A 23,502-nucleotide genomic window follows, 5' to 3' on the forward strand; every position below is an offset into this window, starting at 1 on the left:
AGTGATCAGCTGTAACGGTTTCATTTGGACGCAATAGCTCGTAATACAGCACACCCTCCTGGTCCCACCAAATATAGAGCAAGGTCTTATGTCTGTGAATATTCCTCTTCGGCATTGAAGTAGATGGTTGGTCAGGGTTCACCTCTGATTTTTTTCGCTTGGGATTATCAAAATAAATCCATTTTTTATCGCCAGTCACGATACGCCACAAAAAACTCTTTTTTCTTTGCCTGGTAAGCAAAGAAGTCGCAATAGATAAACGATTCAAAATGGCATTTTCTGACAGCTCATGTGGTAACCATATCTTTTCCTTATGAATCATTCCCATGGCATGCAAGCGTTTTGAGACGGCCTTTGGAGTAACATTTAACGCTTTCGACAATTCTGAGAGCGTTTGAGCTGGATTCTCATCGAGCAATTCTTGCAGCTCGACATCTTCAAATTTTTTCGGCTGTCCGGGACGTTCTTTGTCTCTCACGTCAAAATCACCGTTTCGAAAGCGTTCAAACCAAACTCTACATGTTCTTTCCGATGGAGTTTCATCACCATATACTTCAGATAATAAACGATGCGTTTCAGTTGCAGTTTTCTTGAGGTCGAAGTAGTGAAGAAGTACATGTCGGAAAAACAGCTTATCGCGGTTCATTTTCAATCAATTGAAAAATCTCTTGTCGAGAAATCTAACCTGTGAGGATTGAATCACTTTCAGCAATGTCTAAACTACAAAAGACATGCGACTTCACCTTTGACTCGCCAGCATTGGAGCTAGCACCCTCTAGTAGCGAGCGGCAGGAATTAAGTTCACTACCAATAGTAATTGCGACCATTTTTATTAGTAACAATAACTATAATTGTAATAATTTTCAGTTACCAGCTATATTTTGTCGATGTAACTATACACATAATTATTATTACTAATATTTTGCAATAATTACGGTATGATTATAATCATAAATACCAAAAATTTTTTTCTCAGTATATTTACAGATAGTAACTTAAATTTGTAACATTTACGAATCATCATTAGATAACTAAAATATGTTCTTATTTTCACATATACAATTTTTTTTGTATTTTTTTTTATAATTCTGGATAATTGGAAAAGTAAAGCAATCTCTGTAATATTGAAACTCAGATATAACTACTCATCTATGAGTTCTGAATACGAAGAAAAAATTGTATAGTTAAAATAAAATTAATAATTGTATAAAACGTAAGTAGTGATGTGATGTTCTTTTCTTAATTAAAAAAGATCTATTAAATAAAAAGCATTATAAGATGTAATATCAAAAAAATATGTAATTACTTTTATTATTAAATAAAAATATGTAATTACCAAATCAAAAGAATACGTTTGATCCATACTTAGTCTTCATCAGTTATTTTAAATTATAAGCTAAAAAACTATAATACAAATTTCTGAAATTCATATAATGAAAGAATGCGAATAAAACGAAACCAATAATGATAATAAGAAGCCATGCTAAAATGTCAAACACTTAAATATACAATAAAAAAAACAAAGAACAAACACAATATCAATGAATTATGCCGATATTTTTTTGTTCGCTTATTATATTATTTTTTTCATTACAAAAAAATGTAATGTATTAAAAAATTTTCAATCAGTGTTCAGAATCAGTGTTCGTTATATGACGCAATTAATTGATTCTATTACTTTCTGTAATTTAATTCATTCTTTCCCGAAAATCAATTAGTTCGGATCAACCTTTACAACCCTTGATGATGATGAATTTTACGCAACAGCTATTGCCGTTCCGGTTGGATAATTACAAAAGTTGTCCGTCCTGGTTTTCGCAGTTTTTCACGTTTGCCTCTCGCAGTTACTTACAAGATGACTATGTCCAGATTAGTCCGCGGAGTATAAGCGATCTGTCAGCCCGCAGCGAGAGGCACCCGCAGGGCACGTCTCGCTTTCACTCAGCCAGTCTCGCGCGTGGGCCACGTGCATTGGAAAACTGAATACGGCGGATGTACATCGGGCACGGCACGATGCACCGAACTGATGTGTCTAAAAAGGGGAAGAAGGAGGGACAGGTTTCACATATGCAATCGTCGATTGCGAGCCGATAGCGGTTACGCGATCGCGAGATCGCGTCTCGTTAAATTGGTACCGCTCATCCACGATCGAGACCCCCTGGTGTCACGGCACTCCTCGGGCTTGGCGCCCAAGTACAACCTGCCTTGTCCTCGTCGTGACTCGCCGATGACGCAACGCATAAATACACGCCACAGGGAATCGAACCGGTAGCTTCTAGTTCTACCTCTGCTGCTGCCGCTGCAGCATCTTCTTCTTCTTCTTCTTCTTCTTTTTCTTCTTTTTCTTCTTTTTCTTCTCCGAGGAAAGCAGTCTTTGAAAAGCGGTGGTTCCGGAGGCAGCTCCTTGATCGGTACGGCTCCACGATCGTTATCGTGAGAAGTGGATGAATCTCGGGCTGCCAGGTCTCGTGGCAATCGAGTCGAGAAGGTGGAGGTAATACAGTAGGGAGAAAGAGGAAGGAGAAATACAGCAAGCAGATCTTGGAGACGCCGTCGAGTCCTGGCCGTCAGACCCGCTTTATCCTCCGATCGACTTGGAGGACTTCTCGTGAGGACCAAATCGCTGCTAAATCTTTCCGGCACGCCTTCGGAACTCCTGACTCGCGAGATGTGGCGGCTGTCGATATTGATCGGTATGATCACGATCGCGAGAGCCGGACCATACGACAGGACAGCAGACTCAATGAACGACAGGACTCTGTTCATTAGGAGTCTACCGGGATATCCTGGGACCAGGAGTGATCTCTACGAGGTCTATATGGAACCATATTATTTCGTATGTACTTATATTTTTGTCTTTTTTTATTATGGATATATATGATGAATTTTTATTATATTTGCATTATACTTGATAACAGTTATTTAAAGACTCTCATATTTTTTTTATGTAATAATTTAATTAATTTCTGACGGAATTTATCATTTTCATATAATTACCGATAATATTGGAAATTGATATTAATCATTGCCCATTAATTCATCAAAATTTTATAAATTATTTTTTTATTTCTATAGTGAATTTTTATGGCATTATACTTGATTACAATTATTTAGAAATTGCTACGTTTTTTTTTATTTTATATACAATAATTTTATTTAATTTTTGGCGGAATTTATTATTTTTATATAATTACTAATAAAATTGGAAATTAATATTAATCGTTGTCCATTAATCATCAAAATAATTTCTTTATTATTATGTGATGAATTTTTATGGCGTTATATTACGATTATTCAGAAACTTAAATTTTTTTAATTTTATATACAACAACTTTATTTAATTTATGATATTTATCCTTTTCGTATAATTACTAATAAGATTGGAAATTGATATTAATCGTTATACGTCGGATTAAAAATCATCAATTTGATGATATATCTGTGTTTGACATAATTTAATTTTTCAAATATTGGATTTGAAGAATTATATTGTTATATTATAATAAAATTATTGTGAAAATTAAAAAGAAATATTGAATCTAAATTACGTTTCATGATGGTAAACGATTCGATTAGGATTGATCCAATGCATACACTTGGAAATCAAGAAATTCAAATTATGTAAAGTACTTATGCTATATACACCTGAGGATAACCCGAAGAGAAAACCGAAACGTTTGTATTTTATTTTAATTCGAAATAGATTCAAGTTCAAATAGTTCAAATAATGTGCCTTATTAATGGCACTTAACTCTCATTTAGAAACTTTTAGCTTTATTAATCTTTAATTTCAAGAGTTCTTAGATTGATGTATTGTTGAAATATTTTCGATTTTCACATCTCCACTTTTAGGAGAAAATTTTAAGCGACCAATCTCACAAATTCTTTACAGCCACTTTTAAAGTGAAGTACTGTAAAGAATTCATGAGATTGGTCGCTTAATGTTCTAATTTTTAATCGGATAATTGCCAACCAACAATCGGTCAACCTTTTCACTTTGCATTTCGCATCTTAGACAGATCTCATCGACCTGAAATAAATTATGTAACCTTGTTAAACTTGTGTGAAAACATTTAATGAACATCCTTTCACTTTTCTCTTAAACTTTAACGGAGCTATTGCTCATGTCGCAATTCATTCAACTTTAATTTTCCTTGATCAACTCAACATGTAATTTTGTTGCTCGATATACGATTACTGTTGTATCTCAATGCTTGCGGTAATTGGTATCGTCATATTTATAGCCTTACGTGCAAATAACAGCCGTTACGAACATTTCCGCCGAACGTTATTGAAGTAGCAATCATCTGTCATTCGGCGTTACTTGCAAGACGAAACGAGAATTATGTAGAATGTAATAATTTATCATTTGTATGGATACAGTATGAAGGAAAAACGAGTTACATTAACTCATTTTTATTAATATGAATGAATATTTTATAACGAAAATTTACATCGATGAATCAAGCAATACAGATTTACATATCATTTTATTATTATACGTTTATTTACATACACTTGATGAAAATCTTATGAGAAAAATGTTTAGCTATAATTGATATAATTTAAAATTTATGACTATAATTGCACTGTAAAATAATTATAATTTATAAGTTTTGTTTTTACATAATTATTGTTGCTATAATATTAGTAACAATAATTTTATATTTATAATTCCATCAACCATAAAAAATTATACTATAAATATGATATTTTAAAATATTAATATAACAAAATATTTTTAAATATTATAATATAAAAAAATATCAAAATATGGATGATAAATAAAATAAACATTTTTATATAATAAAAATAAACACAATTGCAATTATAATGAATATAATTATTTACTTTCTATTTATGTGATAATAATAACTAAAAAATGTATAAAAGAAAAAATAAGGAAATAATTATTCTCACGATATAACACACACATGGAAGCTTATCATAGTTATGAATGTTATGATAATTATGATGCAATTATCATAATTATGATGCAATTGAAACAACTATAACTTGTATAATTAAATTAAATGTAAATATATAATTGGCACCAGAAATGATTATAAATTATAGTTAAATTATGCTATTATAATCTTTTTTCTTTCAGTGCAAGCGATTTTCTCATTTTTAGAAAAAATTATCGCTTATTTATTACAACGACGTAACTCAAAAGTTATAATTTAAAAAAAATGATAATAAAAAAATGAAAAACCTACTTTTATTCCTCTAGAATCAATTATTAAAATTGCACTTTAAAATTAAAATTATAAAATTTTAATCCATAAATGTTCAAACTCATTTTCTGGGAAATTTTGCTTTTTTATTTGTATTGTTCTGTAGCAAATAAGCTATATATAAAAAAACATATTTTTCAAAGAAAATTTATTCGTTTTATTAATTAAATTTATTCGTTTTATTCTCGTTTAGTATCGAGAAAATGTATACAAATCGTCTTAAACGACATACCGCAATATCGCTCTCTTTCTTCGTGTGCACCTCGGGTAAACATTTCCACGCGCGTGACTTCTTCATCCTCCGCAACGAATGTGGCGATACAATTCATCGGCCTGTCCATCTGCGCGACTCTATTATTAGTCATTAACTACACAGTCTATCTTTAATACGTGTAAATTTGCATAATTAGCCATTAAGTTATTTAAACATCGCGAAGGACGTCGACTGATGCGCATCGTTATGCCACGAGGACGCTTTCACTATATGAGCGGTCGCTCTTCGCCTATGCCCCTTGCAATTCTAACGAAGCAACGATTCACTACGGCCGACCTTGCGCACAGTTTCTAACCGTCATCGTCGCTATAGATTATACCCCTAGTCGCATTGGTAATTGCGGATTTTACCCATGAACCACAACCTCGCTTATACAAAACAAAAGTAGAAAAAACCAAATAAACTTGACGTCCGTACGAATCGCGAGGTAAATCAAGGTGAACGTAAGAGTGGCGCAATTCTAATGCGATTTAGTAGGTAGAACAAATTAGATAGGAAGCACATCGTTCCCTTCTCCCGAATGCACTACATAGTGCATCACTCGTACGCGATACTCGCGGACGCGTCATTATCAATTTCCGGTCTTCGCGTTCTCCCGCGGGACTCCGCTCGCGCGGCAGCATTTATGGATTAATCGAGCTATAATCGAGCAGTAACAAATTGCTTCCGTAGATACTCGGTTGCGTAGATTTTCGTTCTACTCCTCGCCAATCTATGGATTCTTGATCGAAACTTATCGAGATATTTACAATTTTTTTAGGACTCTATTTCTTGGAGTAAAATCTCATTCCAAACGAATGAAAATACTGCCACTATTAAAAAAAAAAGAGTGAAAATCTGTTTCTCTTATTTAAGAATGCAAATATTTTCACTCGTTTTCAATAATGGTAGTATTTTCACTCTTTTAGAATAAGATTTCACTCCAGGAAATTTAGAAAAGACATTCTAATCCTTGTTTATAATTATCTCTCTTTTATTTCAAAAATGGCGCAACTCAAAAACATGATATTCGAGTTATTACCATGAATGAATTTAATAAACATTAGCCTATCAATCATCGAAAATAGACTTAACTTCATTAACAAATCATCATAATACAAAAAGAGTGACTTAAGGTATCATCATAACTAAAAAAGAGTTTTAAAGGGTTGTGAAAATGATAAAAATGACATTTAATCATTATTAATATATTTTTTATTAATAATATGTTTTATACCAATTATTTGATATTATTAGTCATTAATTTTCTGTCAAATTAAAAAATAGTTTTTTATTTTTCTAGAAAATTTATGTGATTTTTTAAATTGTCATTTTTTGAAATATAAAAGAGTAATTACGAGATGTTATGTCACATAAAAAGTTGTCATTTTTAAACATATATAAGGAATAGGAAGAATAAAATATTTTTTAGTAGAGGATATTTGATAGTTTTATTTACCTACATATAAAGTAAAGACGATCGGACATATTTGTAGATATTACTTAACAAATGTTTATAAAAATGCCAAATATTACCAATTTTAATATATATATATTTTCGAAATGGTAAAATTCTTAATAATATATGTACAGTGTACATACATGGATTTTTTTATCAAATGATGTTAAATATTTTATTTTTCCTATTTCCTATATGCATTTAAAAATGTTTTGTTTCAGCAGCTTCCCATGGGACATCCTGTTATTAAACAAATGTGCTATTTATCAAACTTTCGAAATGCTACTCTTTTATATATTTTTTTTTAATTTCGAATAAAATAATTACTTTTTTATTGATCTCTTCTGCCAATAAATATTGACATCTGAAATAATTATGATTCTTTTTTTAATTTGTAGGCAGTCGGTCTGAAAGCCGTAGTGGAGATGAAAGCTCTCGGTGAAGACGGTTCGCCGGTGGATGGGCCCCGAGGGATGCTGACATTGGAGCAGCATCCCGAGGGGGTCAGGGTCACAGGCACGATCACGGAATTAAATCCAGGCTTGCACGGATTCCATGTACACGAAAAAGGAGATTTGAGGAAAGGTTGCAATTCGGCTGGCCCGCATTTCAATCCGTACATGGTAATAATGTTTTTGCAATTCTAAATTATGCACATCTAGGGTTGCCATCCGTCCTCTTTTCTCCGGATGCTCTCTTTTCCTCGTCCTCTTTTTCTAAGGCGTCCGGGAGCGTCCAGAGAGATTTTCCAAAGACGTCTGGAATAATTATGGGCGGTAATTATTTGAGACACTTTTGGAAAATTTTTTCGAACGTTCCCGGACTTATACTCGTATATAAAAAGACGATGTCCGTCGTTTGGAAAAAAAAGAGGACAGATATGACAATCTTATCCTCATTACAATTAGTTTACGATACGAATTAATAAGCATTCCTCCATAAGTAGAGTTTTATTTGGGTGGTGGGGGGGGAATTAAATCAAATTAGAGTTGTGGAGACTTTTGAACTGGGGGGGGAAGGGAGTCAAGTGATATGGACTATTAGACTTGTTTTGTTATATATTATTGTTTTCAATTAATTATTAAATTTTTAATAAATTATAAAATCATGTATCCGCTTCTCTTTCGCTACGTAAAAGTATTAGATCGGAACAAAAATTCATAGCGATACCGAACTTAAAATTTCAAGCAGCCGTAACTTCGTTAAAAATGAATGAAATTTAAAAAAGTTTTAAAATTTAATATTGCTACTTTCGAAAAGTTACTATATCTTATTTTGAATTTATGTGAATTTGGTAATTTTTATATATATAGAAAACTATATGAGTTGAATAAAATAGAAAATTATCTTCTCATTTTGTGGGCTTGTCACGTATCCAAAAAAATTTTCGACTTTCTAACATGAAAGATTAAAAATTTTTTTTACAAAATCGTTTCTTAAAAATGTTTTTAAGTTTTTTTATTATCGAGTCATCATGCATTAAATAAAAAAGGTATTTTAACTTTAATTGCTCATAACTCCGTTAAAAATCATCATATTGCAATTCAAAAATAGATTCTTAAAACTGAAATTTTACTTTATTAAATAGTATAATTTTTTTTTAACATGTAGACCTTAGTGACCAACCGTTCTGAATAAGAAGAAACAGTCCCAAATTTTAATTTTTCATCCCACTTTATAACACGTCCCAAATTTTGTTCTAAATTAAGAACATGATTATAAATTATCCCTCTTCTAAGTATAAAAATAATAAATGTGAACTAATAAGTGAAAATAATAAGCGTGGAATATAATTTTCAACTAATATGTGAAGAATTTTATAATTTTTTTTAAAAGCTCTGCAGATATTACTCATAAAATACATTCAGTAGTACTCTTAAGTAATACATTAAGTAATACATTCAGTAATACAATTATATTCTTAATTTTAAAAAATAAAATTTGATCTTGCAACTTGACGTAATTTTCGTTGTGATCTCATGTAATATTATATTATACATTGAGTGTTATTAGTTATTTACAAATATAATATTATATTGTTTATGCGTTTTGTCACAATTATTTAAAAAATGTATATCTATTAAAATTTAATTACGACTATTAATATTGAATTTTTTTAAAAAAATGTCCCTTTTTGTCTTCTTAAGGAGTTGATCACTTTAAACATGATATAAATGAAGTAACATTACAAACTTTTTCTATTCAATATAATACGATATACATTTTATGTTACACATCGTTCCTGTGTCTCTCTCATATCAGTTGTTTTATAAAAATTATAAATTTATAAATATCACAGAGATTAGATCGCGTTAATAAAGCAGATGATAAAATTAGAGAGAGAGAGCACGACTTCTATCGTAGGATTATGAAAAATTCATTCAACTCCTTTTCCAATTATCATTTTCGCAAAAATTTAAATTAACTGGACATTTGCATGTGGAAATGAACATTTTATGTAACGAGTGATTGATTTTTCTATTTCTCTGAGACTGATTCAAAAGTCGAGGAAGTTAAATTTTCAGATTAATTCCAGGATAATCCGGATTACCGTTGTCATATCGAACTCTCCGAATGCAAATGCGACGCGATTAGCACAAATTGATAGCCTCATGCCTCGCGGATTGAGCAATCGCGATCCCCCGCGCGATAACATACTCCCTCTCTCCATTTTATGTTACGGTAAACGAAGAGTGATTGCGTTTCAGGTGAATCACGGAGCACCGAGCGATCCGTTACGTCACGTCGGCGATCTCGGCAATATTGAGGTCGGAGAGGACGGAGTGGCGCGTATCGACGGCATGGATCACTACTTGAGCCTGGTGGGCGTCCGGGGTGCGATCGGCAGGGCTCTGGTGATCCACGCGAAACCCGACGACCTCGGCCGCGGTGGAACCGAAGAGAGTCTGAAGACCGGATCGGCGGGCGAGCGCGTTGCTTGCGGCGTCATCGGGTTCTTGTAAAAAGATTTCGATGGACAGTGAATTCGGCTATTGCATGCACTAAATACGCACTGAAAGCTGCCGTATTTAATTCACTTAAAAAGATACTGCGTAGTATGCAAGATTTTTGGTATGCACAAACAGATTTTGGTGAAGGATATAATTCCTTGCTAAGAGGACAAAATATTTTCTTTAACATATCAATTAAAATTAATATTGTTATATATTTCTTTATAATTTTATATACTTTTATTCTATTTTAAATACTGATATTTTGATATCTTTTGATAACCATATTCCGAGTCTCGACAGTTTTCGTTGAAATTAAAATAATTTAAAAAGGAATAATTATTATAAATATTTATTACATCACATGTTTATTCATTGTTATGAAAATAGCATAAGAATTAAGCTGGTTTTAAACTAGATATTCACGTAAAATAAAATATGATTATCATGAGTGTTATTCACATAATATTACTGTTATAATATAATTAATTTTATTCAGTTAAAGTAATTATGTGTGATATATATATATCTCTCTCTCTCTCTCTCTCGACAGACGTTATAGATAAATTTATGTACACAGCCTGTAGATTGTGCGCACTAGTGCATCCACCCAAATCCGCTAAAAGAGATGTTGCGTATCGCAACTTCATTCACTAATTTAATTGCGTCCGTTTGTACCGATCAATAAATCACGAATGTATAAATAAAACACCTGTTAAATGCATTTTATATACACCTTTATGTAATCTCTCTAGATCATAAAAATAAGATGAATAATTCTAATAAGAAAGATTGATAATAGCTAAGCCAATTTTCCTTCCTTTTTAGTTCGTACTTCTAATAAACACTAAAATAAAATAAATTTATTGATAATTATACATTAAATAACAACAATAGTCATGTTGATATAATAGTATTTTATATGAGTATATAAAAAAAATTCTTTTAGAGACATTTTCGATAAATTACGATCGAATGTTTTTCGCAACAAAATTTCCACGAAATGGTCCACAAAAATGAAGCTGTTTTTTTACGCCAATACACGGTCAATCAGAAATTTAACGAAATTTCAATGCGAAGAATTCAACTCGGAAATTGGACCGAGTTTGTCGTAACAAGATTTTATTGTAATAGCTTTCGCCGTTGATACATTTTTCGGTGAAGTAAATACAACAATATACGACATAGCCAGACAAATACACATACAATTGTATATGAAAAACGCAATCAACGATTCTCGATAAGGAATCCAAACTGCAAAGTTTCCGGATCTTTTAAGTATCGTATGCAGTTTATTTCTACACGTGCACATAATATTATTACAATTAAAACTTAGACGTCAGTATAAAAGGAAGGGAGAAAAAGATAAAAATCACAAGAACGAACGTCGAATATTCTACGGACGAATCGTTCGCTTCTTCTGGGAGCCCACACGTACGAGAGTCCCGAGTGGCTGAGGTAGCAAGAACTCTGGACAAGAACTCTGGACTCCACAGGACAGAAGTTCGTCGAAGTAGCGAACTGCGAAGTGGCGAATCTGTTAACTTGTTCTCGTCGATGATGTTCCTGAATGCAGCAGGTACTCAAGAGGCTTCGACGAAGCCCCGCGCATCTTTTCCACCGTTGAAGGTCCTACGGGCTCGCCCATCTCCTCGAGGGCTTGCAGCACCTTGGTCACCACTTCCGGCGGCGAGGTCCTCCTCGCTCCCGGCGCGTCTGGTCGATGCTGGAGGTCGTCCTGGCGCGGTTGCCTTGGCAGCGCGAACGTTTGTGGCTGAAAATGCACTGCAAGGACGTTGAACCGTCCGTTTGAGCACTTCATGTCTCGTCGTAAAATTACCTCCGAATCCGCAATATCGATCGTTTCCGCCCCGATTTACGCCGCCAAGAACCGAGAGCGAACCAAGATAATAAAATCAACGATGATTTTTATTATTACCAAGATTAATCCCGCCCGCGATTTCTCGTTGTCTACGATATCAGCATTTTATAAATCGTGACATATCGGCAGTATATCTTCGGGTTAATTTATCTTTTGAGATATACTATGGGGTTGCTTTTTTTTCAATTGCCTTTTATCGATCAATTTTATAGCGAATTCGGTTGGACGCATTAGTGCGCGCTGGTGCATATTAAAACCGTTGTACATTGATTTAATCAAAGTGTAAAAGTGAAATGCAAATATTTTAAATTATAAAATACATACTTTATCTAACAGTACAATAAAGTGTATTAAGAATTTCACAGTTTAACTGGTTGTTGTATTCATATTAAACACATTTTTACATCAATCTGTGTACGACTGCTTTAATATGCACCAGTGTACACTTAGTGCATCCAATCGAATTTGCTATTAATGCAGAATTCGATTCATATCGTATAATATTTTAGCGCATAATAAGATTAGATTAGATCATATAATGTTTATATATAGATATAATAAGATTAAAATTGATCAATCAGACACTTTATTATATTTAACCCGCATAAAAATATACTATTAGTGCAATAAGTAAATTCGAATTGTTGTAATAGTGATGGAGAAAATTTCATTAAAATTACACTAAAATTTTATTGTGAAAATAAGTATTATTGATTAGTATCATATTTCAGAAGATACACGACAAAATTATTAAAAAAAAAGTTTCCTTTATAAATTCTAGAACTAATTTTATGATGCATGCATTCTAGAATTCATGAAGGAAATTTTTTTTATTATAATTTTGTCGCGTATCCTCTGAAATATGATGCTAATCAATACTTATCTTCACAATAAAATTTCAGTGTAATTTTAATGAAATTTTCTCCACATTTATTACACACTATTCGAATTTACTTATTGCACTAGTAGCATATTTTTATGCGGGAATTCTCCTAATGACGTCAAAGTTTGCAACACGATTACTAACGTTAGATTTGTAAGACCCATTTAATTTGTGTTAAATTATAAAAGCTAATTAATTTTCAGAACTAATTCATTTTAAGAAACCAAAATGACAACTCGTATTGAGAAGAATGAATGTTAAGTAATTTTAATAAAAATAATCCAAATTTGCAAATCTAATGTAAAGAAAATTGAATTTCATACTTCTGACAAACAAATTTATCAGGTCTTTCTATGGTTGAATTAGTAGATATACACTTTTGGAACTTAAAGTGAGACAAGTATATATTTGATATTTAACGAAAGCGAGAAAGAAGTTCTAGTGCAAGAAAAAAAATAGACTTATAATTGAATGGGTCAATAGACCTACCGTAATTAACCCTCCGAAAGGTTAAAGATATTTCGATAATACTATAAATTAAATTTTTTAATTTTTTCTCAGCTTGGCTCAAATTAATTTGGCAGCATATTGACTCATCTCAATAGATTCTTGTAGAAATCATCTCAATAGCTTTGAATAGAAATCCAATAGTAACATTTTTTATGTATATACATTTAGAAGCAAATTTGTATAAACAATTTGTATGAATCACGCCAATATAAATTGTATAAATCGCATAAAAAAAAAATTATTTAAAAATTTAATGATCACTTTACGCTCCAATTATTTTTATTTATACGGCAAAATAAGAGCTCTTCTCACTGAGATTAAAGTGAATTTTTTTAAATAAATGCATTTCTCATAACAACGGAGGTAATTCTCCGCGGCAACGGAGGTGATTATCGCTACATTACTAGGAACATCCAGGACGTCGTAATCCGAAATGTCATCTAAATCATCCGCATCGAAGTTACTGCGGCCGCATCTAATGACAAATTGCAAGCAGTTGATGATCAGCCTTTTTGATGACCTCCACATAATCATGTGCGAACATTTTTGGACGGGACCGTCGCGAATAACGACGTGCGAATTACATTGTCACGAGTCGTGGGGTTTCGTGTAACGTAAATGTTGACAGAAGTGATTAGACGCGAATACACGAGTGTACGTTGAAGTTCGTTAACGTGAACATAACAAAAGCGAACTTAATGTGGTTTGATATACAAAATGACATTTAAATCTAAAAATACCGTTTTAACAGTTTTAATACTGTTTTAACTAGACTGTTTTAATACTGTTTTAACAGTTTTAATACTGTTTTAACCGTACTGTTTTATTCAGAAAGTCCTCAATATATTTAAATTACAGAGAAAGTCTTATATCATTATAATTATATCGAATAGTAATTTTATCGTAGATATATTGGTCTAAGGGCCGATTGTTCTATCTTTTGATAAATTTTACCTGTTAAGTAAACTCGGCAATCCGCGCATATGATTGGGTAATCTTATTACTTACCCAACAGGTAAAATTTACCAAAAGGTGGAATCACAATCAGGCCTAATAAATCTATGTCTTTGAGTTTTACAATGGTATCGCACGGGTGGTGGGCGCACACGCGCTATGGCGTAAATGAAATAAATGTAATTTGTACTAGCATGATATTCTTGTAATTATAAATTGTAACTCCTTTTAGAAAAATTGGTAATACAATGAAATTTAAATTAATATTAGGTTATTCAAATTAATAGAATTAATAAAGGAGTTCACATTACGTTAAATGAATTATATTACAATAAAAATTATGGCTAATTATATAGCGCGCATACATGTAATTATAATGGTCGAAAATCAATTTTACAAATTTTCTATATTTCTTTACAAGCGTATCGAGAAAATAAAATCGAATACAAGATTAAAATATCGGAATGCCGGTATGCTCTACATTTAAATCTATTAAAAATGGATGTCAAAGTTATCTTGAAATTTATTATCAGAGCTATATCAAGAAAACAGCTTCGCATAGATACGTTTTTATAAAATTAGAAGAATAATGATTCTTTTCACAAAGATAGAAAAATGTGTATGTTGAAAGTACATGTGAAGAATATGTTGAATGTCACTATCGCCTGCCTCTCCCTCTACCTCGCCCACCCCTGCCACCTCTACCGCCCCTGGCGCCGCGTCCTCTACCACGGGCAGCACCTACAAACAAATAATATAATTAATATAACTAAAAAAAATTTTATTATATAACTGTGATGATTGCAAAGAAGTATAAAAAAGAAAATATCTCTTATCAGTTAAAGTTAAAAGCATAATAGGATTAATATTTGTTGGATTATCCCTTTCAGCACTGAATATTTTTAACAAATGGATTGTGGAATATTTTACTTTGTAGCTTGCTTCAACATTCGATATTTCTGTTTATTGTTAAAACTAGACACACAAATATATGCCTAGACATATAAACATACCTCTCGCAGCTTCCTTCTTCTTGGCTTTGGCCTTCGGCGTATCATCAATTAATAATGTTTCCAATGGCAACGAATCAGGCAAAATGTAATATCTTATATTGTTTCCTCGTAAACTAAGGGTTTCCAATTGTATCGGTTCACGATTCTTTATTGTCATTTTTACTGTTTTTAGATGCGTGTTCATGGCGACGTCAACTCCTGTAACAAAATAATTTATCAACAATAAATGATATTGTACCACATATAAATATACAATTAATAGCAAATTCATTCAATTAAACGCATTAGTGTGCACTGGCACATATTAAAGCTGTTGTATATTGATTTAATATGAATGTAAAAGTGAAATGCAATTATTCAAAATTAGAAAATACGTACTTTATCTAATAGCACAATAAAATGTAATGAGAATTTCATGGTTTAACTGGTTTTTGTATTCATATTAAACACACATCTTTACATTTAATTTGTATACAATGGCTTTAGTACACCAGTGCACGTCCACTCACATTCACTATGAGAAATAAAGGCTTAAAATAATTTATAATTAATAATATTATGCACAGGGAATGGAAATAACTTATCAATTACTTGTTATACCATTACTTTCCTTATCGTTACTCTGTTATACTTAATAACAATGACAATAACAAATTTTTTTATTACTGTTACTGAAAAGAATCATATCGCAAAGTTACATAACAAAATCATATAATTAAGACAAGTAAATCACGTAATGGATTATTCCAAATCAGTACATGATTTTTTTAAAATTATGATTTGAAAAATCACATGATATTAGAAATAATTTCTTCCATTATGTAATTTTATAATTATTGAATTTTAAAGAATTGAATGATAGAAATAGAAGAAAAAGAACATATCATGTGACTTTTCAAATTATATAATTTTAAAACATCACATACTGATTTGGAACAATTCATCACGTGATTTACTCGTTTTAATTACATGATTTCGTTATGTAATTGTGTGACATGATTTTTTCAGGACTGTAATAGTAACATAGGGGTTGGGAGGTCATTCAATCATTATTTATAATGAAAGTCATTCATTACTCAAAAAGTTGATCCAGCATTTTATAACTCGTTACTTATAACGAGGAAAAAAAACTCATTATTACCTTTTTTTCAGTAAATAAACGCGTAATGGTGCTAGCTACATAAAGTGACTTTCCCAACCTTAGCACAATCTCAATGTTTAAGTACTTATCATTATAGTCATGAAAAAATGTAACGTCATTATCAAATTGTTATTATAATAAGAAACGAAAAAAGTAACGGAATAGTAACTATTCTATTACCTGATTTTTGTAAAATTGTATTAATACAATTTTCATAAAAATACATTCTTATATATATATATATATACCGAAGGAAATTAAAAAAATTTTTAATTATGAATAGATCTCCCACATTGTTGATGTAATTAATTTTATACAGCAACACAGATTTGTTTCTAACCTGACGCTACTTGACACCAAATCACAACAAAACATCACTTTGACATACCTGTAATTGTGCCGGTGACTTGAGTGCCATTTTTTAATTCTATCGTCACAGTCTCGTGACTGAGTTTCATCAAAAATCTGCAAAAACAACATTAGCTTTTGAAGAAATGTTAATGTTTTCGCGCAAAAACGTTTAAAGTATAGGTTAGGGTGCACGCAACGAATCATTTGAAGTTCTCACGGAAATCATGTACACAATTCGTCGCACATATGCATAGAAAATTCAATCTTTTTGTTATGTTTCTTTTTATTATATAATTTCTCACGTATCTTACGTACCTTACTAGCTTCATAATGCGGCTAGATTAACCACCCCACAAATGAAACGATTTACCGATACCGGCGGATGCTGCAGAATACTATCAATCATCATGGCTGCGTCACCGACGAGATAATACTATTAAAGATAGTCGGCTCATGGTAGAAAATGGTATACTCGTTTTACAATAACCTAAGGCCGGAATCAGACTACGCATTGAATATTGAGATTGAAGATTGAAAGATTGAAATTTGACCAATCAAAACAATAGGAGCTAAAATTCCTTTGTCCTCATTGGTCAAATTTTAATCTTCAATCTGAATGCCTTATGCTAGATTCACACTACATCCGATTTTCGTCGTACGACGCACTGTATCCAATCAAAAAACAGGATTCCGATAATACGAAGCAAAATTCATCGGAATCCTGTCTTCATGCTCTCCTATTGGCAGAGCGTGTAACGTCAACCAATAGGAAAGATTGATCCAACCCAGATTGGTGTAAACCCGATCGAGCCGAAAACGCTATTAAGTTCTGTCTTGAGGTGTCGCGAACCAATCAGAGGGCCGCATTAGCGTCTTGAGACGTTACTTAAGACGATCTTGAAATAAGAGGATCAATTCTGTATCTTGAAATGAAAATTACAAAAGTGAGCAAATTTACTAGAATACTGATAATTTCATTGGTCAACACCTAGTAAATTTGCTCACTTTTGTAATTTTCACGTTATTTGAAGATATAGACTAATATTCATAGTCGATTCTTATATTCAAGACCGTCTTAAGTTTTGTCTTGAGGTGTCACGAACCAATCAGAGAGCCGCATTGGCATCTTAAGGCCGGAATCAGACTACGCATTGAAGATTGAGATTGAAGATTGAAGATTAAAATTTGACCAGTAAGAACAAAGGAATTTTAGCTCCTATTGTTTTGATTGGTCAAATTTCAATCTTTCAATCTTCAATCTCAATATTCGATGCATAGTCTGATTTCGGCCTTAGACATTACTTAAGACGGTCTTGAAATAAGAACCAACTATGAATACCGACTCAAGAACCGATTATGAATACCGATTATGCTTCGTGCATTTGAATTGCCTAAGATGGCTGAGTTCAGTCACGCTTTCTCATTGGCCAGCAAAAATGCTGCGCAATAGCACATCTTATAACGTTTTCCACTGGCAGAGCCGATGCGCACTCAATGCACTTTAAAGCCGTTGTACACAAATCGACGTAAAGATGTACATTTAATAAAAATATAGAAACGAATTAAACCATGAAATCTTCAATAAATTTTGTTGTGGTATTCGATAAAATATACGTTGGGTATTTTATTAATTTAGATATATCACTTTACATTCAGATTAGGTTAGTGTACAACAGCTTTAATGTGTACTGAGTGCGCACCAGTTCTGCCAGTGAAAAACGCTATTACTTCTACCATGGGCTATACTGTAAAGATTTTTTATGCAAAAAAACATCGAAATAGGAGAGCTCAGTATAAGTGTTGATCGATAAAATAGATTCGAATGCGTTTTTCATCAAAGAGGTAACAATATTAATATTGGATATCTTATCAATCATGATATGTGCATTATATTTTTATCATTGAACAACTTTAGGTATAGTAATTTTTATTCTGCACAAGTGCAGAGTAATGCAGGTGACTGAATTAGCTATATTTATCACACATGGTAAACAAAAAATAAATCGGTGTGGTTGGGTATCGAGGATTGCTGTAAGATGTAATATTTCTGGTGAGACCGACGACTTGTAAATTAATATGGATGACGACCCGCGACTGTCACATTATGTATACATTTATATGGCCAACAGGGATAAACCGTTGAAATTTGCATTTACTGTTGGTGAAACCATCGAATATTTGTGTATAAAGGTGTGAATAATTCTTTTCCTTTCAGTTAAATAAAGCAGAATGGAATGTTATATCTTTATGATAAAAACGAATGTTTCTAATGATTTTCAAAACTGCTCTGTGTTATCTATTTATCATACACCGTACTAACATCTTCATTAAATAGAATCACAACAATAAATCGGCTCTCCTACTGTCAGTATTTATTTATTTTTGCACAAACAAACAGTAACATCAATATAATTATGATTTTCTTCTCAACAATGTATCTGTTATGTACATACAAGATGTGTTATATAATATTTATATTGTGTGAAAAATTTTAAATTTTATAAAGTTACTGTTAGTTTGTATTCTATGGGTTAATCGAAAGTCACTGATCAAAGAGGATGCAATAGAGATTCAAACTAATTTAGAAAATTCTATATATAACCACAGTATTATTATTTGTATTATACAATTTGATTTGCGACTACGCACAACCACTGCTTGCCCTAAGATTCATCCTGGCTATTGAATTGTAACTACGGTTGTATGTTAATGAATCAAAATAAATATATTTGTTTATTCATATTATTTATTGATCTTTGTAAAATAATTTATTAATAAATCTAAATCTATTTTTGTCAATTTTTTATTCTGTCAAAGATTTGATTTGCACCTTTTTTATTGTTTCTGCAAAATTAAATTCATTTTTCCATAACTTATATTTCAATAAATTTTGGTTATGCTTCTATTTTTATCCTTGTATGCAAAGCAATCTTAATATTTTTTTAAATCAAACCTATTTAATTTATAGATATGCCATACTTTCAATATAAGTCCTTTAGCAAGACATCTGTTTGCACTGCAAAGTTATTCTTCAAAACTATGGTTCCCTTGTGGTCATATACTGGAAGAAGACTCAGAGAAGTACAGATTCAACTTTCGCTTGAGATTCAAGCCATCCAGTATGGACAGGCTGAGAGAAATAGATTTAAATGCATATAATTATTATTTTGAACAAGTTCGCAAGGATTTATTGGATAATAAAGTACCTGACATTGTTTATGAGAAACATAAACATGAATTAATTGGCCTAGGCGTTAGCGATATGTATAGGTAATGTACAAGTCATTTTTCTTTGATAGAACAATATGGAACAAACGATTGTTTATTTATTACAATTTTTTCATTGCAGGGTAATGCTTGAAGAAGAACTCCCACGAGAAATTGTAGAATCAGAATATAAAAAATATATACCTAAGGAATGCATAAAAAGGCATGCCTTTTTTATTAGAAAACCTATTCACAATGCACTTACAAAGTTATCTGGATATGACGCTGCATATGTAAAGGAGCAGTATTTGAAACAGTTTGAACGTATGGCTCCAAATTATCCATATGAGGAATACACAGCGTTAATGGATAAAGATATTCCTAATCTAAGAGCTAAAGTCTTACTTAGGGTTACCATAGAGCAAGTAAAATACTGTGAGATTGACATTGGTACATGGAAAACGATTTGTAGGATAGAGGACATTTCTACTCTTTCTATAGGGTAATAACAAATATACGTAATAATGTATTTCAATACATTGGCTTTTCTTTTTAATGCACAATCTTAAAACAAAAATTAAAATATTCTTTATGGCTCGTATTAATTAAATATAATAAAAATAATCAATATATATTTATCTATCACATTTTCATACTTTAGAAAGAACAACACTGTATTAATTGGGAGGAGGACTGGCATACCACTGTGTGTACAATTTGACACAAAAGCGATTTTATTGTCATTTGTATCTGCATTGGACGGATATTATCGCTTATCTGTTAAGTGGAATTTTAATCTCTGTAGTGGTGATGTTAGTATTATCACGCCTTCTTTAGAAAGATTACAAAAATTAAGGTGTCATGGACCAGTTGGGTAAGATGAATTTTATAAGATGAAAGACAAAGTTCCTACACATGTAATATTTACATAGAGTCTTTAAAAATGTTTCAGAAAGGATTTTTCGTATACTAAGCTTAAGGAAAAATGTGCTAACGAGCCGGGAAGTTATATACTGCGTGAGAGTGAAACCGAGTATTGTGTTTATTATATCGACGTTTATAACAAAGATGGAACTATATCTTCGCAAGAAGTAGTAGAGACTAAACCTGATAAATTTGTAATGACAAACAGTTCTCGAGTATACGAATCTTTGAGGCATTTAATTTCTTCATTCCAAAATCCCAATGAATCAGTATACTTTGGAAAATGCTTGGGATTTTCGGAATATGGTATATATTAATTAGTCATATATGAATTGACTATGTACATGTATTTTTTAGAGGAAAAATATCGATATTTTAGTTTTTCACAATTATATACAGAGAATTTATTTTCTAGACAAGTCCAAATTATTACTTTGCGCTTCGGAAAACATCGTAAATGAAGTAGCAGCAGATGAAGAAATAATTACTACTCTATTGCAAGGTGGTCCGCGATGCGTACCATGGAATGAATTGCAAGTATACAAAGCGATCGCAAAAAGCGATGAAGATTTGACTTGTTCCACGACAATGACGAGTTTGCATCGAGCTATATGGAGAGTTGCTAAAGGCAAGAAACTTGAAGTTATGATGAAGATACTGAAGACGGAGGAGAATAATTATACCAAAGAATTTTTAGAGTTGGTCGGCAAATGGAGCCAACTGCGTTCAGTAGCTTTAGTTAGGTAAATATCAGAAATCTTAGAAAGGTATTGAATCGTGGAAGCGTGAAAATACTATGTTCTACTTTTCAGATTATATGGCATAACTGTGGCCCCGACGATCGGAATGCTACTCGAGCTAGTGAATTTGGGCCCGCTGGACAAGTACTTGTGCAGCAATAATAAATCTGTATTAACAGTTGATATGGTAGAAGCCACCGTCTGTCTGGCAACAGCTCTATGGCATTTGGTAAATTTCTCCAAATATTTGTGTTATATCTTAATGTTAATATTTTAAACATGCAAGAATATGTAGGAGGAGAATCGTGTAATTCATGGAAATATAAGATGCCGGAACGTTCTTGTACATTCGCATACAGATAACAGCTTTATTGTCAAGTTGGGTGATCCTGGTCTCTTCACTTATACCGAGGACGAGTAAGTGAAGAAATAAAAATCTTATTTAATTATATTTATTGTTTTCTTTCCAAATATAAGGATCCATGATTTTTCATTTTTTGTGCAGCATATATTGGATACCACCAGAATGTTATACGGATTTTGCATCCGCAAAATATAGTCTTCAAGCAGATATATGGGCACTGGCAACAACCATTTGGGAGATATTTTCCAGAGGGGCTCCCCCACCCAAATATCACAAAACTCATACTGTTAAAATGGTATATTTATTACAAACAAAAATTTCGTTACGTTATTTTTTTACGCTGATTACGAGAACTATTTTATTAGAAACTCTGACTATGATGATTAAATGATCTTGTCTTGCAGTATTATAAATGTGGAAATCGATTGCCTCCTCCTAAAGATTGTCCAAACGAAATCTATAAATTAATGTTGGAATGCTGGGGCAAAAATAATTCCATAGCAAGGAAACAACCTCAAGCTATTATGCGAGATATCAATCAGATCCTCTATGAAGTATATAACGCTCGTAGAACTCATACTTATGCTACTATATGCCCCAAGTTTTTCCGAGATGTTGATGGAAACAATGACGAGAATGGCAGTATTTATACAGAAGAAAGCAAATCGAATAGTGAATCGCAAACGAGTTTGGTCACTGATTACACTAATATTACTTGGAACGATCATAGTGAGTCGATTTAAATCTTTTTAATTTCAAAAGTAATTGAGTATTATTCTTGATCAGTTAATGCTATTTACGAAATAAAAATGTGATCAAGTTGTCGCGTCTTTAGACATTAGAATAATTATGATCTTAATTTCTTTATTGTAATACAAGTATATATTGAGTTTACAAATAATAATATTTAATAGTGATAACTGATATGGGAGTTAAAAGAATTAAATTTTAATTTCTTTAAAAGCTACAGAGCAATTGGTCAGCTATCAGAATCAAGACAGCAACATAGACGAATTATCGTTTTATCTGCGTTGGCTAAACAGCGAATTGTACAAGATGCCATTTGCGGGTAACGGTAACGATTGTGGTCCAAGTTGCGAAGATAGCTCAGGCAAAACCAATAAAAGCAAAATCAATGACAAGGCTTGCAACAGCAAAGATAGCTCCCAATGGCAGCGTACTTACGAGATAAATGAAAATTTGGATGTGATCTTGCAAGGACGTATAGGAGAAGGCTTTTATGGTGAAGTATATAAGGGTACGCTCAGAAGACGCAACGGTAAGGAAGTTGATTCAGAGCAGGATGTAGCCGTCAAGAAACTCAAGACGCAGGAGGACTCAGAAAATGTGCTTGACTTCGAAAGAGAAATTAAAATCATGGAGGTGAATCATTGTTTTAAGAATCAATTGTTATTTTTTCAGGAATTGTGTATATAAACTTTCTGTAAGTTAACTATGTTCATTGTTCTGTTTAAATTTATTTTTAGAGACTTAATCATCCAAATATTGTAAAAATTTTGTGCTCAGTGGACCGAATTCTGGTGATGGAATTTATTCAATATGGCTCATTGTTAAGTTACCTAAGTTCACATCGGTATAGCCTTGCATATAAAACACTGTTAGGCTTCGCTCT

The 23,502-nt window shown here is 32.1% G+C and overlaps 4 protein-coding genes across 4 annotated transcripts; 2 read left to right on the forward strand and 2 right to left on the reverse strand.

The window, feature by feature from the left end:
- The first annotated feature begins 2,435 nt into the window (after positions 1-2,435).
- Positions 2,436-10,089, forward strand: LOC108724537 (superoxide dismutase [Cu-Zn]-like). Its single transcript, XM_018450964.1, has 3 exons — positions 2,436-2,836; positions 7,348-7,572; positions 9,658-10,089. Exons 1-3 carry the CDS (start codon positions 2,669-2,671, stop codon positions 9,910-9,912), a joined length of 648 nt encoding a protein of 215 aa, XP_018306466.1. The 5' UTR covers positions 2,436-2,668; the 3' UTR covers positions 9,913-10,089.
- Positions 10,090-10,912: 823 nt separating this feature from the next.
- Positions 10,913-13,891, reverse strand: LOC108724535 (uncharacterized). The gene is made up of 2 exons (XM_018450958.1): positions 13,580-13,891; positions 10,913-11,685 (listed from the first exon to the last, which is right to left on the reverse strand). The coding sequence occupies exons 1-2, from the start codon at positions 13,707-13,709 to the stop codon at positions 11,441-11,443; spliced, it is 375 nt and encodes a 124-aa protein (XP_018306460.1). The 5' UTR covers positions 13,710-13,891; the 3' UTR covers positions 10,913-11,440.
- Positions 13,892-14,600: 709 nt separating this feature from the next.
- Positions 14,601-17,052, reverse strand: SmD1 (small ribonucleoprotein particle protein SmD1). Its single transcript, XM_018450957.1, has 4 exons — positions 16,950-17,052; positions 16,672-16,748; positions 15,143-15,340; positions 14,601-14,870 (listed from the first exon to the last, which is right to left on the reverse strand). The coding sequence occupies exons 1-4, from the start codon at positions 16,961-16,963 to the stop codon at positions 14,788-14,790; spliced, it is 372 nt and encodes a 123-aa protein (XP_018306459.1). The 5' UTR covers positions 16,964-17,052; the 3' UTR covers positions 14,601-14,787.
- A 1,334-nt stretch (positions 17,053-18,386) lies between these two features.
- On the forward strand, positions 18,387-23,497 carry hop (tyrosine-protein kinase hopscotch; the record flags this gene model as incomplete). The annotated part of the gene is made up of 13 exons (XM_018450956.1): positions 18,387-18,476; positions 18,576-18,824; positions 19,603-19,904; positions 19,984-20,343; positions 20,503-20,715; positions 20,794-21,071; positions 21,181-21,508; positions 21,578-21,734; positions 21,801-21,922; positions 22,011-22,164; positions 22,274-22,598; positions 22,834-23,252; positions 23,357-23,497. Coding segments are annotated over exons 2-13 (2,913 nt in total), but the record flags the coding sequence as incomplete, so codon positions are not given.
- Between the last annotated feature and the right edge of the window lie 5 nt (positions 23,498-23,502).

The sequence above is a fragment of the Mycetomoellerius zeteki genome, unplaced genomic scaffold (assembly GCF_001594055.1).
Source record: "Mycetomoellerius zeteki isolate Tzet28-1 unplaced genomic scaffold, Tzet1.0 scaffold308, whole genome shotgun sequence".
Lineage (NCBI taxonomy): Eukaryota > Metazoa > Arthropoda > Insecta > Hymenoptera > Formicidae > Mycetomoellerius > Mycetomoellerius zeteki.